General features: G+C 33.6%; 1 protein-coding gene across 1 annotated transcript in view; it reads right to left on the bottom strand.

Moving 5' to 3' along the window:
* Positions 1-271: 271 nt before the first annotated feature.
* Positions 272-19065, bottom strand: part of LOC139483045 (uncharacterized) — a 49376-nt gene continuing 30582 nt past the window's right edge. The window contains exons 25-43 of the mRNA XM_071267072.1: positions 18325-18508; positions 16753-17029; positions 15193-15379; positions 14417-14628; positions 13638-13867; positions 10178-10331; positions 9451-9635; positions 8602-8739; positions 7281-7455; positions 5988-6120; positions 4488-4609; positions 3799-3938; positions 3299-3358; positions 2799-2858; positions 2424-2483; positions 1799-1858; positions 1174-1206; positions 674-733; positions 272-331 (exon numbers count right to left, since the gene is read on the bottom strand). Of these exons, the coding sequence (XP_071123173.1) occupies positions 272-331; positions 674-733; positions 1174-1206; positions 1799-1858; positions 2424-2483; positions 2799-2858; positions 3299-3358; positions 3799-3938; positions 4488-4609; positions 5988-6120; positions 7281-7455; positions 8602-8739; positions 9451-9635; positions 10178-10331; positions 13638-13867; positions 14417-14628; positions 15193-15379; positions 16753-17029; positions 18325-18508 (2530 nt within the window). The remainder of the gene's footprint in view (positions 332-673; positions 734-1173; positions 1207-1798; positions 1859-2423; positions 2484-2798; positions 2859-3298; positions 3359-3798; positions 3939-4487; positions 4610-5987; positions 6121-7280; positions 7456-8601; positions 8740-9450; positions 9636-10177; positions 10332-13637; positions 13868-14416; positions 14629-15192; positions 15380-16752; positions 17030-18324; positions 18509-19065) is intronic.

Below are 19065 nucleotides of genomic sequence, written 5' to 3' on the forward strand. Positions count from 1 at the left end.
AGTCTACTGTGTACCAAACCCTCACATAGAAACTGTATGATTACTTACCACTTTACCACGAACAGATGCTACTGGTGGAGTCTGAGAGAATACAGTAATACCATCTGACTTGAAGACAGCATAAGAGTCTACTGTGTACCAAACCCTCACATAGAAACTGTATGATTACTTACCACTTTACCCCGAACAGATGCTACTGGTGGAGTCTGAGAGAAAACAGTAATACCATTTGACTTGAAGACAGCATAAGAGTCTACTGTGTACCAAACCCTCACATAGAAACTGTATGATTACTAACCACTTTACCACGAACAGATGCTACTGGTGGAGTCTGAGAGAAAACAGTAATACCATCTGACTTGAAGACAGCATAAGAGTCTACTGTGTACCAAACCCTCACATAGAAACTGTATGATTACTTACCACTTTACCACGAACAGATGCTACTGGTGGAGTCTGAGAGAATACAGTAATACCATCTGACTTGAAGACAGCATAAGAGTCTACTGTGTACCAAACCCTCACATAGAAACTGTATGATTACTTATCACTTTACCACGAACAGATGCTACTGGTGGAGTCTGAGAGAAAACAGTAATACCATCTGACTTGAAGACAGCATAAGAGTACACTGTGTACCAAACCCTCACATAGAAACTGTATGATTACTTACCACTTTACCACGAACAGATGCTACTGGTGGAGTCTGAGAGAATACAGTAATACCATCTGACTTAAAGACAGCATAAGAGTCTACTGTGTACCAAACCCTCACATAGAAACTGTATGATTACTTACAACTTTACCACGAACAGATGCTACTGGTGGAGTCTGAGAGAATACAGTAATACCATCTGACTTGAAGACAGCATAAGAGTCTACTGTGTACCAAACCCTCACATAGAAACTGTATGATTACTTACCACTTTACCACGAACAGATGCTACTGGTGGAGTCTGAGAGAAAACAGTAATACCATCTGACTTGAAGACAGCATAAGAGTCTACTGTGTACCAAACCCTCACATAGAAACTGTATGATTACTTACCACTTTACCACGAACAGATGCTACTGGTGGAGTCTGAGAGAATACAGTAATACCATCTGACTTGAAGACAGCATAAGAGTCTACTGTGTACCAAACCCTCACATAGAAACTGTATGATTACTTACCACTTTACCACGAACAGATGCTACTGGTGGAGTCTGAGAGAATACAGTAATACCATCTGACTTGAAGACAGCATAAGAGTCCCCTGTGTACCAAACCCTCACATATAAACTGTATGATTACTTACCACTTTACCCCGAACAGATGCTATCGGTGGAGTCTGAGAGAATACAGTAATACCATCTGACTTGAAGACAGCATAAGAGTCTACTGTGTACCAAACCCTCACATAGAAACTGTATGATTACTTACCACTTTACCACGAACAGATGCTACCGGTGGAGTCTGAGAGAATACAGTAATACCATCTGACTTGAAGACAGCATAAGAGTCTACTGTGTACCAAACCCTCACATAGAAACTGTATGATTACTTACCACTTTACCACGAACAGATGCTACTGGTGGAGTCTGAGAGAATACAGTAATACCATCTGACTTGAAGACAGCATAAGAGTCTACTGTGTACCAAACCCTCACATAGAAACTGTATGATTACTTACAACTTTACCACGGACAGATGCTACTGGTGGAGTCTGAGAGAATACAGTAATACCATCTGACTTGAAGACAGCATAAGAGTCTACTGTGTACCAAACCCTCACATAGAAACTGTATGATTACTTACCACTTTACCACGAACAGATGCTTCTGGTGGAGTCTGAGAGAAAACAGTAATACCATCTGACTTGAAGACAGCATAAGAGTACACTGTGTACCAAACCCTCACATAGAAACTGTATGATTACTTACCACTTTACCACGAACAGATGCTACTGGTGGAGTCTGAGAGAATACAGTAATACCATCTGACTTGAAGACAGCATAAGAGTCTACTGTGTACCAAACCCTCACATAGAAACTGTATGATTACTTACCACTTTACCACGAACAGATGCTACTGGTGGAGTCTGAGAGAAAACAGTAATACCATCTGACTTGAAGACAGCATAAGAGTACACTGTGTACCAAACCCTCACATAGAAACTGTATGATTACTTACCACTTTACCACGAACAGATGCTACTGGTGGAGTCTGAGAGAAAACAGTAATACCATCTGACTTGAAGACAGCATAAGAGTCTACTGTGTACCAAACCCTCACATAGAAACTGTATGATTACTTACCACTTTACCACGAACAGATGCTTATGGTGGAGTCTGAGAGAATGCAGTAATACCATCTGACTTGAAGACAGCATAAGAGTCCACTGTGTACCAAACCCTCACATAGAAACTGTATGATTACTTACCACTTTACCACGAACAGATGCTACCGGTGGAGTCTGAGAGAATACAGTAATACCATCTGACTTGAAGACAGCATAAGAGTATACTGTGTACCAAACCCTCACATAGAAACTGTATGATTACTTACAACTTTACCACGAACAGATGCTACTGGTGGAGTCTGAGAGAATACAGTAATACCATCTGACTTGAAGACAGCATAAGAGTCTACTGTGTACCAAACCCTCACATAGAAACTGTATGATTACTTACCACTTTACCACGAACAGATGCTGCTGGTGGAGTCTGAGAGAATACAGTAATACCATCTGACTTGAAGACAGCATAAGAGTCTACTGTGTACCAAACCCTCACATAGAAACTGTATGATTACTTACCACTTTACCACGAACAGATGCTACTGGTGGAGTCTGAGAGAATACAGTAATACCATCTGACTTGAAGACAGCATAAGAGTCTACTGTGTACCAAACCCTCACATAGAAACTGTATGATTACTTACCACTTTACCACGAACAGATGCTACTGGTGGAGTCTGAGAGAAAACAGTAATACCATCTGACTTGAAGACAGCATAAGAGTCTACTGTGTACCAAACCCTCACATAGAAACTGTATGATTACTTACCACTTTACCACGAACAGATGCTACTGGTGGAGTCTGAGAGAATACAGTAATACCATCTGACTTGAAGACAGCATAAGAGTCTACTGTGTACCAAACCCTCACATAGAAACTGTATGATTACTTACCACTTTACCACGAACAGATGCTTATGGTGGAGTCTGAGAGAATGCAGTAATACCATCTGACTTGAAGACAGCATAAGAGTCCACTGTGTACCAAACCCTCACATAGAAACTGTATGATTACTTACCACTTTACCACGAACAGATGCTACCGGTGGAGTCTGAGAGAATACAGTAATACCATCTGACTTGAAGACAGCATAAGAGTATACTGTGTACCAAACCCTCACATAGAAACTGTATGATTACTTACAACTTTACCACGAACAGATGCTACTGGTGGAGTCTGAGAGAATACAGTAATACCATCTGACTTGAAGACAGCATAAGAGTCTACTGTGTACCAAACCCTCACATAGAAACTGTATGATTACTTACCACTTTACCACGAACAGATGCTACTGGTGGAGTCTGAGAGAAAACAGTAATACCATCTGACTTGAAGACAGCATAAGAGTCTACTGTGTACCAAACCCTTACATAGAAACTGTATGATTACTTACCACTTTACCACGAACAGATGCTACTGGTGAAGTCTGAGAGAAAACAGTAATACCATCTGACTTGAAGACAGCATAAGAGTCCACTGTGTACCAAACCCTCACATAGAAACTGTATGATTACTTACCACTTTACCACGAACAGATGCTACTGGTGGAGTCTGAGAGAAAACAGTAATACCATCTGACTTGAAGACAGCATAAGAGTCTACTGTGTACCAAACCCTCACATAGAAACTGTATGATGAATGTTCAACAAGATTCACATCTGAAAATAATCAACAATTTCAAATTACCTGGATTGAGGAAAATTACTGGGTATGAGGAAAACTTACATTTTTGTGGATATTTTATTTCATTGTTTTACAGAAGTCTGCTAACAAGCCTATAGAAAATATGTAATTCATTGAACATTCTCTGTTTAATAAGATTTAACAATTTATTTTTCTATTGTTACGAGTGTGGCTCATTTATTTTGTGCTGCTTAGCTTTTACTTTTGTACATAACTATTTCCTGCACTTTTGGTCGTCCCCTAAAAAAAGACTTGCATAAAATCTTCCTGTATGTATGACTGGTATGATAATGACGATCCATTGTAGTTCTATGCAAATATTACTATGGAATATTCTTACATTTTCAATAAATATTTTAGATGGACTTGGCTATTTTCTTAGGTCCTTTTGATCATATAGCTCTTTAACGGTTTTGATCTTGTACATCATTGGCTTTCAAGTATTTGGCTTTGAGGGTTCCTGCATGAAGGTAAAGCCCGAAATTAATAGTGAGTTGTTTTCTTCATAATTTAACAGAACAAACCTCTATTGGTTATATATACTCCATCTGTAAACTGTCCGCCATCTTGCCAATTTTTTTCGTCCACTAGGTTATATATACCAGTTGGAGTAGAAAATCCAGTATAACCAACACTCCATTCATACCTGGAAACATTTTCATAGTTGGGTCTTATTTAAAGCAAAAATCTTCAAAATATCTTATTTAACTGATCTTCAACAGTAACCAATGGTATGAGGGTCGTAATGGGGGTACCTTAATGACAAATAACGGTAAAAACTTAATTTTTTTCCCAAAATGACGATAATGATAATTATTTGAGACCTCTGACGAATCACAATAAGGATATTTTGATGAATCACAGTAAAATTTAAACCAATTTGACGCTAACAGTAGCCGAAAATGACTGTTTGACACCTGACGTTAAAGGGCATTACTACCCTCATGGTATAAGGCTGTAATGTTTATATATATCTTAAAGACAGTTGGATAATTTTGTTCAGATCTAAAGGCATGTCAGCAAATCCCATGTAGTTTGATTTCACATAATATTCATAATAACCCAGAAACTGATTAAATCATGAAACTTGACACAATGAATGGGCTCTGCAACTCAGGTTATGGTATAGTGATATTTCTATCAATAAATATTAATATACCATCAGTTGGTAAGTCTCTTTCTTCTTCTTTCTAATATAGTTAGTTCCACCATTCTACATATTATCAAACTGAAGTGTGGTGCAGACAAACCAATATTTTGAGTGCAGGAAAAAAACAGTATTATACAGTAAAAACAAGTGAAACTGCGAGCTACTGCTCACTGATGATACCCCCGCCGCAAGTGGATAATATTAATAGTGTAAAAATATGCAAGTGTTCGGTAAACAGGAAGTTGTCGAGTGATGAATCTGAAAACGCATCACACGGTATAGCTGACTTTTAAAAATCCTGAAACCAAATTTCAGAAATCCTTGTATTGTAGTTCCTGAGAAAAATGTGACGAAAATTTTCAACTTGGCTATCATGTGTAAAATCATACAAGTGTTCGGTAAACAGGAAGTTGTCGAGTGATGAATCTGAAAACACATCACACGGTATAGCTGACTTATATAAATCCTGAAACCAAATTTCAGAAATCCTTGTATTGTAGTTCCTGAGAAAAATGTGACGAAAATTTTCAACTTGGCTATCATGTGTAAAATCAGACAAGTGTTCGGTAAACAGGAAGTTGTCGAGTGATGAATCTGAAAACGCATCACACGGTATGGCTGACATATATAAATGTTGATACCAAATTACAGAAAGGGTGGATGTGTAGTTCCTGAGAAAAATGTGACGAAAGTTTCATGGGACGGACTGACTGACGGACGGACGGACGGACAGACAGAGGTAAAACAGTATACCCCCCCTTTTTTAAAGCGGGGGTATAATTAACACAGTTTTTATTGAAGCATGTCTTCTGGTATGTTATATTGACAAAGCAAGACAACTGAAGAGATCCTTATGTTATTGTAAATTTCTCACCACAGAGGAGCCAGTCCTTGTGACTGCGATATAATCCATTGTCCTCTTAGAATATTTGCTGATGAAGTAAAGGACAGGTCAGTTGAAGAGTATCCATTAGAATCCATTACAAGCAGAATACTGTTTGAATTATCTAAAAACATATCAAAAACTACATTTTAATCCCTGCATTTAATTTTATTACAGGTATAAATAAAGATTCCATAACTGCAACAAGTGTGTTACATTATTTCTCCACTTTCCCTGTTAAGAGTGGAGAAATATAGTAATACATGAGTTACAGTGGTGGAATCTGTTTCTCTAATGATTTTTATCCTTTCTTTTCAAAGATTTGAAAAAGTTGTATACCCTTAATGTGACGTCATCAGGCATGGTCGCCTTTTTCATGACGTCTCAATAGAAAAATTCAGAAGAACCCTAGAAAAATTTAAAATCGCAATTAAATTTCAACCAATGACTTGCCGAGAACAGATTTTTCACTAGTGAGAAGAATTTTTTTTTCATTCCAATAAAAAAATGTGAGAATAGTGCAAAAATTAGAGAAAAATAATTTATTGATTGATAAGTGGTTTCTTTATGTTGCCTTAGCACAAAAAGGCTATAAAGATAAAGAAATAGATTCCAACTCTTTTAAGAATATTTCAAAATTTGTCAACAGTGGAGAATTATTGCAGTGTTTCATATAGCACATGTCATGATAGGCAATTTGTAGGCAAATTTCAATATTCCTTTTACATACCGGTAATCTTTCAAAAAATGTGATCGTTTGTGTGAGATCAATAGATATCAATACTTTTTATGTCATGATGTTTCTTTTTCTGAATAGATATTTTTTTAATCAGCTGTAAAATGAAAGACAGTTTCAAAACTGGTCTAGGCATCTTATCAGTAATTGTCATTATCTCTATGTTTTATTTCCTTTGCTTCTTTATTGGCACCATTGAAGCTGACTTTGCTCGCTTTCAAACTTGATACTTAAGGTAGTACATGTACTGTGTATTCATTTATTTTCGTGGGTACCAATTTTCGTGGATTGAGATTAACTTGCATTTTTGTGGACATTAGATTTTGTGGTTTTGCCAAAGTCTTTATGCATTCCTTTAGAAAATTTGTTATTCGCTGAACATTTAGATTCGTTGTAACTCTGTGCCAATGAAATCCACGAAAATTGGTATCCAACAAATATTAATGAATCCACAGTATATAGTTATAATCATTAGATGGTGATATTTTTCTGCATTATCAATATTCACATCATACTTCATATCATATAATAAATATAAGTTTACATACTTGAAGATATGTCTGTACAAGAGTTTAAACTGGGTGAAGACGGACATTTCTGGTCCTGTGGAGCACAAACACAATGACCTTCACACGACATTGAGTCACAACGTCTGATCAACTCTAGAGCTCCTCCTGGCACTCTTCTGAAGGCAGAGTAAATAAGATCACTTCTTAAACCAACCTACAATAAAACGGATAATCACAGACTAATAAAAAGATAATTTGTGACTGTACTATATTTGTTAGATATCAATGTGTAAACATTTCAATAAGATCAACAACAGCAGTTGAATACACTGTTTTGCAATGGTTACCCCCATCCGTTTATGGAAGATCAAATCATTCATTTATATTGAAAATATACATTATAGTAAAGCATTTATATCAGCTGGTAACCTAGTTCCAACTATTGTATTTAACAAAGCTTCAAAAGTTGATGTAAAACTATAAATTCAAAACATTATACCTTGAAAAATTTTCATACACTTATTAAGCACATTTACTAAAGCAATATTTGGAAATGATAGATCTATTGTGCATTTGGGAATGAGGTCAAGGTTAGATGACACCCTCCAAATGGACATGTACACCTTACAATCCTTCCATACACCAAATATACTAGACCTATTGCTTATAGTATCCAAGATATGGACTTGACCACCACAACTTAACTGGTTCACTGATCCATGAAATGAGGTTGAGGTCAAGTGAAAACTGTCTAACGGGCATGTGGACCTTGCAAGTAATGCACATAATAAATATACTTATCCTATTACTCATAATAAGAGAGAAAAGAACGTTACAAAAAATGTTAACTTTTTTTCAAGTAGTCACTGAACCATGAAAATGAGGTCAAGGACAATGGACATGTGACAGACGGAAACTTCGTAACATAAGACATCTATATACAAAGTATGAAGTATCCAGGTCTTCCACCTTCTAAAATATGAAGATTTTAAGAAGTTAGCTAATGCCACCAATGCCGTAGTCGCCGCTGCAGGATCACTATTCCTATGTTGAGCTATGTTGACAAAAGTGGTAGGCTCAACAAAAACTAAGCATGCATTATTTTAAACATTAAACTCCATCATTAGATGTGATTATTTTAAACATTAAACTCCATCATTAGATGTGATTATTTTAAACATTAAACTCCATCATTAGATGTGATTATTTTAAACATTAAACTCCATCATTAGATGTGATTATTTTAAACATTAAACTTCATCATTAGATGTGTTTATTTACCCCTTTGTGTGATACTAAACAGTTCTTATTTTGACATACTACATATTTTACAGTAAGTACCATACATTTAAATACCTACCCCATTTACAGCCCAAATAGAAACATAGAGAATGTCGTAGTTGATCAGGCCTTTAGTTTGAACTTTGAAAAGTTGAACTTTGCCTTCATCTCCATTATCCTCATTAGCTGTGGAATGTATATACTTTGCATCTGGTTTCTGTTATAAAAATACAATGGAATCCAGTTAGATGTAACATTGCCTTACTCTCTCTTTAACTTACATACTGTAAATTCAGAAACTATTGCAATGTTTTTATTATTGCGAAAAATTTGACAGGGTTATAATCACAATAATTAAAACTCTCATTTTGAATTAAACAGGATTTTTCTCAATATATTGCAAAAATTAAAATCGCATTTTAGTCTAAAATGACAAAATCGCAATAATAAATGCATGCAATAATTTCAGAATTTACAGTAATATAAATCAGTAAAAGTGTTTCAGTTGTGAAAACTACACTGAAAGTAATTGTTTCTACTAATCTGTAATTATATCTCAGGGATCATACTAACCCTAATGTTAACAAATATAACTACAAGTTTACAATACATTTCATCTCATTGTGATTATGCTGGGTATAACATATGGGTATTTCAGACAGGTTTTGAGGAAAAAAGGTCTGTATTTAAAAAGGGGAAATAATCTGAATTAACACATCTGATTATCTCCCCTTGATAAAATAAGCTTGTGACCAGCTCTTTCAGAGACATAAGTAGTAATGTTTTCAAAGCAATATATCAAAATATCATTTAAAATACCCACATGTAAAATCATTGAATCTTAAAAATCCCCAAATTTAATATCATTTTCAAGCATACCATCTTAAGATGGATACAGTATATTTTTCATAAGACAATCAAGTAATACCTTGCCAACATCAGTAGCCATATAAGATGATCCAACAGTCACTTTGTAATGGTTTATACTAGAATGTGTATCACTAAAACCCAGCCATGCTAAATATAGACTTGCTGATGTCCATGTCATCCATCCATCAGAATGTCTAGATAAGTCAGAATTGACAGCATGGTCTGTATTTATGGCAAACATTCCTTTAGAGTAAACAAATGACTTGATTTAATACGGTTAAATTATTTGTCCTATACCTTAACTGAAAACTAAACATCTTATCATCATATATAATGATCACGGTAAAATTTAACTCAGATATTTTTTACATTATTGTTAAGTAGATAGACCAATAATTAAATTTGTAGATTTGAAATGACAAAAATTGAAGATGAATTTTTACTGTTTCATTTGCAAATCAATGAAGAGGTTTAAATATATTAGATCATTTTAGTATCCATATATTTCTCATTATTGCTTAAAGCATACATCTCCTTATCTTTATTTATCTTATTCAAATTCTTAATATATACTACATTTTTCATTTACTTAATCCCAAATACTGAAACTATAGTTGTAAATAAGAAATGAATTTCTAAAGATTTTTTATGTTTTTCCAAACACATAAATACATTTTCCAGAAAAAGAAGGGATTTACTTAGTTTAAAAATATAAAGGTAGGATTTCAATAAAAGAAGAGACAAGAATAAAATCTTGTGTATTTGTCAAATACAATTCTACTAACCTCTGGATGGTTTCGAGCTGTCTACAAAGATCCCTGGGGATGTACTGGTAATACAGATCTCTGCTCCATTACAGGAGATTAATGTTACATAGTATGTCACACTATCATGTAGGTCTAGTCCTGTTATAACATACCATCTGGCTATTCCATTTACCTGCAATGAAATGACAGTACAGTTGGTTGCAATGAAATGGCAATCAAATAATACAGAACCTCAAGCAGTGATTTTTTTCCTGCTTAATATTATGTGAAAAGACAATGAGAAAATACACATTTTAAATCATAGGAGATGTTTGAATACATTGTAAATGTAAAACCTCAAATTTCATGGAAAAATCTAATGAATTGGTACAAATAGAAGATGAATTTAATTAAAAAAGAACTGTCAGTGAGTTCACAAAAAGGTACTTCCCTCTTTCCATGAATTTTATTATTTTTTCTTTAACACATTGAATGGGGATGACATTATCATGTTTTGTTTCACAACTATGTAAAATTAATCAATATATTAGTCGAGCTATAAAAGAGGAAATTTCACTTCAGAGAAACTATGACCACATATTGCAACTTAAAGTTCCATTATCTCCCCTTTAATGTGTAGGATATGGAAATATATCCATCCAAGCACATCATTGTTAGCTATATATATATGGGCGTTTTTCAATAAAAGCGTACATTTCAGACCTAAAAAAAATGGAAAATCAACTTGTCTAAAATTTAATTTCAAGAGTTATTTTGAATACCTCTATAATAGACCTGTTTGTAAACAAAAAGTGCAATCTTAAATATTCTTTAAAATGATATTATTTTCATAGTTTGTGTACTGTTTCGTAGGGGACTTTTGTCCCCTACGAAACTTCTTCTAAACACACATATTTTTTGCAATTTTAAATGTCTCCTATAGACATTCCAGTTTGTTTACTTTAAATACTAGAAAAATATAAATTTTTTTCTGAATTAGAAAATCATTTTTATCGATAAAGATTAGACAGTACTTCACATATGAAGGTTCAACTCATGTTACGTAGTGGACATTTTGATGCGTTTCGTAGTGGACAAAACCGTTTCGTAGTGGACAAAAAGTTTCGTAGTGGACATCAACCCTATTATATGTTAATAAAAACATAACAAGAGGCTGTCACAACGACAGCAAACCGGATTTATTTACATTTATTTGTGTCCTGGCAATATCACAAGAACCATTACTGATGAATGGTGAAAGTGAAAATCATCAATATCAAATTTGACCTCCATTCTGTCATCAGTATCAACATTTTGAAATAATAATATTTGAAAAGCTTAGATTGAATGGTTCATGAGTAAATGCAACAACGTGAATGGAAACGCCATTTTACAATCTTTCAAGAACCATAACTCCTGAACAGTAAAAGTCAAAATCGTCATTATGGAACTTGACCTCTATTTTGTCATCAGTAACAACATATTAAAATTTCAAAAGCTTTGGTTGAATGGTTCATGAGAAAATGCACGGACATGACGGGAAACACCATTTTTCAATCTTTCAAGAACCATAACTCCTGAACGGTAAAAGTCAAAATCGTCATTATTGAACTTGACCTCCATTTTGTCATCAGTAACAGCATATTAAAATTTCAGAAGCTTTGGTAGAACAGTTCATGCATAAGTGCACGGACACGACTGGAAACTCCATTTTTCAATCTTTCAAGAACCATAACTCCTGAACGGTAAAAGTCAAAATCCTCATTTTTGAACTTGACCTCCATTCTGTCATCAGTAACAACATATTAAAATTTGGGAAGCTTTGGTAGAACAGTTCATGAGGAAATGCACGGACACGACTGAAAACTCCATTTTTCAATCTTTCAAGAACCATAACTCCTGAACGGTAAAAGTCAAAATCGCCATCATTTAACTTGACCTCCATATAGTTGTCAGTAATAACATATTAAAATTTTAAAAGCTTTGGTTGAACGGTTCATGAGTTAATGCACGGACAACATTTGATTGCCGCCTTTCAAGAACCATAACTCCTGAACGGTAAAAGTCAAAATCGCCATTATTGAACTTGACCTTCGTATAGTTGTCAGTAATAACATATTAAAATTTTAAAAGCTTTGGTTGAACGGTTCATGAGTTAATGCACGGACAACATTTGATTGCCGCCCGCCCACCCGCCCGACCGCCCGCCCGCCCGACCGCCCGCCCGCCCGCCCGACCGCCCGCCCGCCCGCCCGACCGCCCGCCCGCCCGCCCGCCCGCCGTACATCCCCAAATCAATAACCGACATTTTTGTCACAAAAATCCGGTTAATAAAAATTACATTAAACTAACCCTTGTTATTTGTTTTGCACGAATATAATTGAAAAAATATTAAAAAAAGACTCCATGGTAGTGGTAGTGTCCACTACGAAACGTTTTTCTCCCATACTTGTTTCGTAGGGGACCGTTTCGTAAGGGACGTATTCGCATGCTTTATTTTTTCCCCACAATCCCTATATTGTAATAGTAACAAGACTGATTGTATTCATCAAAGCATTTATCAAGCTGTTCACTGATATTTTTTTCATAATTTTAAAACCAGATACTGAAGGAGATTTGACCCGTTTCGTAGGGGACATTATCAAAAATACGGTATCACTCTGGTCCATTTGATGTGCTCAATTTTTCTTACCAACAATTTAATTGCCGTTATAAAAGTATCCCTTCTTTTGTAAGACCCTAATGTTTATATCTCTTGCAAACAAAAATTACATTGATTTTATAAACCTGTTTATTGGCAAATTTTAATGACTTCGTTTCGTAGTGGACAATTTGTGAGGGACACACCTTCTGAAATTAAAAAACCTATTTTAAAAGCTGTTGATTAAAATATGTTGGCTCTGAACATACTTTTGAATTATTAAAGAACTTATGTAAAGTAAAAAAAACATTAATTTCTTCATTTTTTTACGATATTTTAGAGTATGAATATTGGACAGGCGGTCTAGGGACATGCCATTTTGGTTGTTTTGGACCATTCAGGAGTCAATATCTTATCAATCCCTCTAAAAAATAAACTGTTTCTTTGCTTAAAAATGTTAAATCTAATTCAATGTACTGACTTCACAAAAAATTACTTGCAAAGATCAAACACATTTTTTTTAAAGTGGCTAGGACAAGAAAATACGTTTTTATTGAAAAACGCCCATATATAGTGTTCTACAACTGTGTCAAGATTCATCAATATCCATCTAATTATTAAAGAGAATATGTGCTTATAAGACAGATAGGCAGGGTGATTCCTTTATATGGCAAACAAAATTATATGTCCAGACTGGATGTTCACAACATTGAAACTTGTGTTAATGGAAAAGTAATTAAAAGTTTCTGCTTCTGTTTGTAACTTTTGTTTCACTTTTTAATTTTAAATGGCTGTTTATAATCAATATAGTTCCATAATCAAAATTATTTTTGAGCATCATGCCTTTATATCTCTTACATGTATAGAAGACAAGTTAAACTCTCCACCAATGTGTGAACTGATGGATAAGTACTGTCTTTTTATGAATGATTCTGGATCATCTATGTCCCATTCAACTTTCATTGAGTCCCTGTAGATCTGTGTTAGACCATTAATCCCATAATCCTTTGCAAAGGTCAATGAGGTTGATACAACCGGGGCTGTGATGTCCACAATAAAGCCATTGGAAGAAGATTCTGTCCATAAACCTTGAACAAAAGAAATAAATATAAGTTGAACTTAACCTACATTTTATTGGCTAAACATTGCAGAATTATCAGATATGGTGGTCTTATCTGTACATCATCTTTTTTCAACTTATATCGTTGACCAGAATGGAAAACAAGAATAGAGCATAAAAATCAAGTCAAGTCAAACTTAAGGATGTACTCTGGTCAGGTTTATGATTTTTTTTGTCAGATGTTCGGACTTTGTTCCTTAACTTGTTGTATTAAATTTTTATTCTACTCTTTTTTTTAATTTCACCTAAGTACATTGTTAAAATCATTTCATCAATGACAAGGTATGAAAGTTCTAAATGTATTGTGATGTCATGTTAAAAAGTCTTTGAAGATAGAAAACAAATATAGCCATGTCATGTATATCAGAGGTCAATCTAAATCTCTGGAATGATATGATAATATGAATATAAGAAATGGATTGACATCCATTAGACAGACACCAGACAACACAATTAACCAAGAGACATGTATGATTTGTGAGTAAAGATGCATTTTTCATTTTGTGAAATACCATACCTGCTCTGTTATAAGCTCTGATAGTAAGATAAATTTTCTGATTTACAGGCAAAGTTAGACTTAGATCATTCAGTGCTAGAACTTCAGTCAAATGGAGCTCTGTCGGGGATACAATGTCATCTCCACCTATACTGGTACCTGCCCTCCATTCATACTTTTGTAAACCAGATTGAGGGTCATCAAATCCATACCATTTAGCAGATATATATGTTCTGTAATACACATTATAAAATGTCTGCATTAAGTATAAACTGATTTCTAGTGCATTTTAGTGGTATGAAACTGTTGATAATGAAAAACTCTTGCATCAGGTTGGATTGAATATGTTTTACTTAATTCATTATTGATAAAAACAATTTTGAACTTGCTTTCATAAAAGTTCCTACAATAAAAAAATACTCCAAAGTCATGAACATTTCACATGTTTCAGTATAGCAGCCGATGATTGGCAAGCATTGCTGTCTAATTATAAACTGCTTTACCAAGAGCAATGGATGTAAAAATGTATCACTCTGTAAAGTATGCTTACATGAACCTTTCAGAGAGCACTGATTCAAATATCTTGGGAAAAAGGTGAACAAAATTTCATATAAGATCATTATGTGAAGTATCAGTAAAATATAAAACACAGAACTTTGATAAGCGATGAATTTTGAAATGCATCACATATAGTATAGATGTTCCAATGAATTCCCCCTTCTACATGAAATGTTGTCAATAACAACCACATATTAAGTAGCAACAGTGTATTGTACGCTGGTTACTAATAACAGTACCTCATAGATTGGTACTGTGTGTCATAAAAGCCTGTCCCATCTTGTACATGACCAGCGATCGGTGGACTGTTATCAATAACAACACCATCAGAAGTAACAGAAGTACACATAGATGCAGTATTACATGCTGTAACAGTTGTGTAATATCGTAATCCTGTTCCAAGATGGATGTCTTTTAACGTAAATTCTGTAATCAAATAAATATATGTATACATACAGATATTGTACAAGAAACTAACCTTTTAAGTTTCAGTATCATTCTATTAAGATAATCAGACTGCATGTAAACAACTAATCAAATATACAATCTGGATGATTAAAGTCAAAAAAATAAATATCAAGGAGGACAAACATAAAGGGAGAAAGACAGACTTCTTTATACACATTGGGAAAATAAAACACACAAAAAGACAAATAACTAACATTGGAAAAATAAAACACACAAAAAGACAAAGAACTAACATTGGAAAAATAAAACACACAAAAAGACAAAGAACTAACACTGGAAAAATAAAACACACAAAAAGACAAAGAACTAACATTGGAAAAATAAAACACACAAAAAGACAAAGAACTAACATTGGAAAAATAAAACACACAAAAAGACAAAGAACTAACATTGGAAAAATAAAACACACAAAAAGACAAAGAACTAACATTGGAAAAATAAAACACACAAAAAGACAAAGAACTAACATTGGAAAAATAAAACACACAAAAAGACAAAGAACTAACACTGGAAAAATAAAACACACAAAAAGACAAAGAACTAACACTGGAAAAATAAAACACACAAAAAGACAAAGAACTAACATTGGAAAAATAAAACACACAAAAAGACAAAGAACTAACATTGGAAAAATAAAACACACAAAAAGACAAAGAACTAACATTGGAAAAATAAAACACACAAAAAGACAAAGAACTAACATTGGAAAAATAAAACACACAAAAAGACAAAGAACTAACATTGGAAAAATAAAACACACAAAAAGACAAAGAACTAACACTGGAAAAATAAAACACACAAAAAGACAAAGAACTAACATTGGAAAAATAAAACACACAAAAAGACAAAGAACTAACATTGAAAAAATAAAACACACACAAAAAGACAAAGAACTAACATTGGAAAAATAAAACACACAAAAAGACAAAGAACTAACATTGGAAAAATAAAACACACAAAAAGACAAAGAACTAACACTGGAAAAATAAAACACACAAAAAGACAAAGAACTAACACTGGAAAAATAAAACACACAAAAAGACAAAGAACTAACATTGAAAAAATAAAACACACAAAAAGACAAATAACTAAACTACACATAAAACTAAAGATTGAGTGAAATAAACCCATTAAATAACCATGGGTACATTTGAATGCTCTGTAAAGGTACATGATATGTATTCAGGATGACCTATTGATATAAACTGGTGTCCTTAATTTTCAAATACCCATAGAAAAGTCCATTCAAATTGTAATAATTCCAAATGGTTTCATAAAATAGAATCAATGATTCACATCAACATAATAAATATATTTCAACCCAGTATTACCATTGGTAATTCCTACAGCTTGCTCTGTCAGAATATCTTCACATTGAGGACAGGTCCCTACTGATACATAATACTCCTGTATGATGGAATGAGTATCATGGAAACCTTCCCAGTATACATGTATAACTTTTGTCTCTGTCTGGTAGTCTATGTCCTTGACATCTCCTGTTAACACAGTGTTATCTCCATCATATACATGACCAGGTGTTGGTGGTGTGGTGTCTACTTGGAAAGCCCATGATGTAGCCAGAGATGACAGTCCAGCCTTGTTAAAAGCCTATTAAATGGAAAAATTTGTGAAAAAACCCAACTTTTCTATACAAAGACAAACTTTTCTATACAAAGACACATTCAATATTTAATTATAATACTCTGTAAATGGAAAGGGCTTTGCCTGTTGCCCAATCCAATTCAATTTATTTGAATAAAATACTGTTTAAGGTGGTACCTAACACCTGAACTAAAATTAATTTGGCTCGTTTAATTTTCTTAAAATTTTGACAAATTATTTACTTTGACCCTTTAACAAAAATATAAAAAAATCAAAAAAATTGAACCAACCGTTTAATCAGAAAAATTATACTGACAAACACTTATTTTGATCATTGAGAAGCTTAATATTCCCTTAAGAACACAATGTCATTAAAACGTTCTGCTTATTTTACAGAGTTATCTCCCTGTAGTGTTAGGTACCACCTAAAACTAAACTAATACTCTGTAAATTGGTTTTAACCATATGAATCCTAACTGATATCATAAGAATAATAGAATAACCCTGAATTATAACAGTTGTGATATAAAATTCTGGGAATATATTTATCCCTGCAAGTTTGTAAACATATCAAAGGAGTAGGTCCGGTAAGGGTCGATTTTGGCCTCAAATTTCAGGTTCATCTAACAAAAGATTTTGGACACTTTTTAAACACTTAAGTGTCTATTTCAATTGATTCAATTAGTATGTGTGAAAGATTTTAGCTGATTATGTCATTACAAACCAAAGCAAAAATATGAAAAATCTATGAAATATGCAAAAAATCGTCACTTTTCAGATGGTTTTTGTCAAAAATGAAATTGGCCGCATCTGTGTTCATCCTCAACCTTTATATATGTCATGTATTATCATTAAATACAACTTACATTTCAATATTATGAATGAACACGAATGCGGCCACTTTCATTTGAGACGGAAACCGTCTAAAATTTAACCAAAATGCTAAAATTGTGAAGATTTCAGTAATTTAGCATGACTTAATGATGTTAGTACCCGATATATGTACAATTTATTGTCAAAAACAGACCATATTTGTGTAGCAGAAGCATTCTTCTTTCCAATAAATAGCTAAAGGATTACATTTTCACAATTTTGCAAAACTGATATATTTTGGGGCCAAAATGGGGTCTTACTGAACCTACTCCTTTCAACAATTAAGGAAAGAAATGTAGAAATTCTGAACAACATTTCTTTTAGCATTATTGCAGGAAACATATTGTTTGAAGAATTGACCTCAGTGCTTTTTTTTTATCAATTTAGATTAAACCTATATAAGAGCATACAAAAATCATTTTATTTACCCTGACATTGATATAATAATAATGGCCATCTAGCAGATCTAGAGGGTTGTTTTTATCTGTTGTATCACACTCCTCCTCAAAAACTGTGACATAAGGCATCATATCTACATAACCAGGTTCTGATCCTATCGACCAAAGAAAATAATCTATCCCACTTTCTAAATCTGTGAACACATTCTTCCAGCTATAATAATAAAATGATCATTGGTTGAATTATTTGTACATGATTAAGACACAACAATACCAAAACAGGAAAATAGCAAGGTATATCAGCAAGTTCATCCTTTGTTAGTGGTAATAAGCAGATTCTTAAGTGTTATAATAATAAGTCCATCATCTTAAAATGCAGATTGTAATTATTAAAAGAACATTGCAAAGCTATTCCTGTAATTGATATTGAGGGCCATTTTCTAATTATCAAAATTGCAACATATTTAACACATATGATTTTTTTTAGGATGTCAGATGTGGAAGTTATTGCTTACAAGAACACACAATTCATGTTGACATGCATTCCCCATTAGAAATTCAAAGTATTAAAAAACAGAACTTAGATGTCTTACAGATCCAATAAGCACTCATACATTAAAAGTCAGCACTTAAGTTGTCAAATTAGACTGCTCACACCAGTGGCGTAGCCAGGGCTGGAATGATGTGGATTCAAAACAAGGTGAATGAAAAATTATTTTTTCTAGACTTAAAATAGTTTATTTTCAGAAATTTGAAGATCTATAACTATTT

This window comes from Mytilus edulis, chromosome 7, assembly GCF_963676685.1.
Source record: "Mytilus edulis chromosome 7, xbMytEdul2.2, whole genome shotgun sequence".
NCBI classification, from domain to species: domain Eukaryota; kingdom Metazoa; phylum Mollusca; class Bivalvia; order Mytilida; family Mytilidae; genus Mytilus; species Mytilus edulis.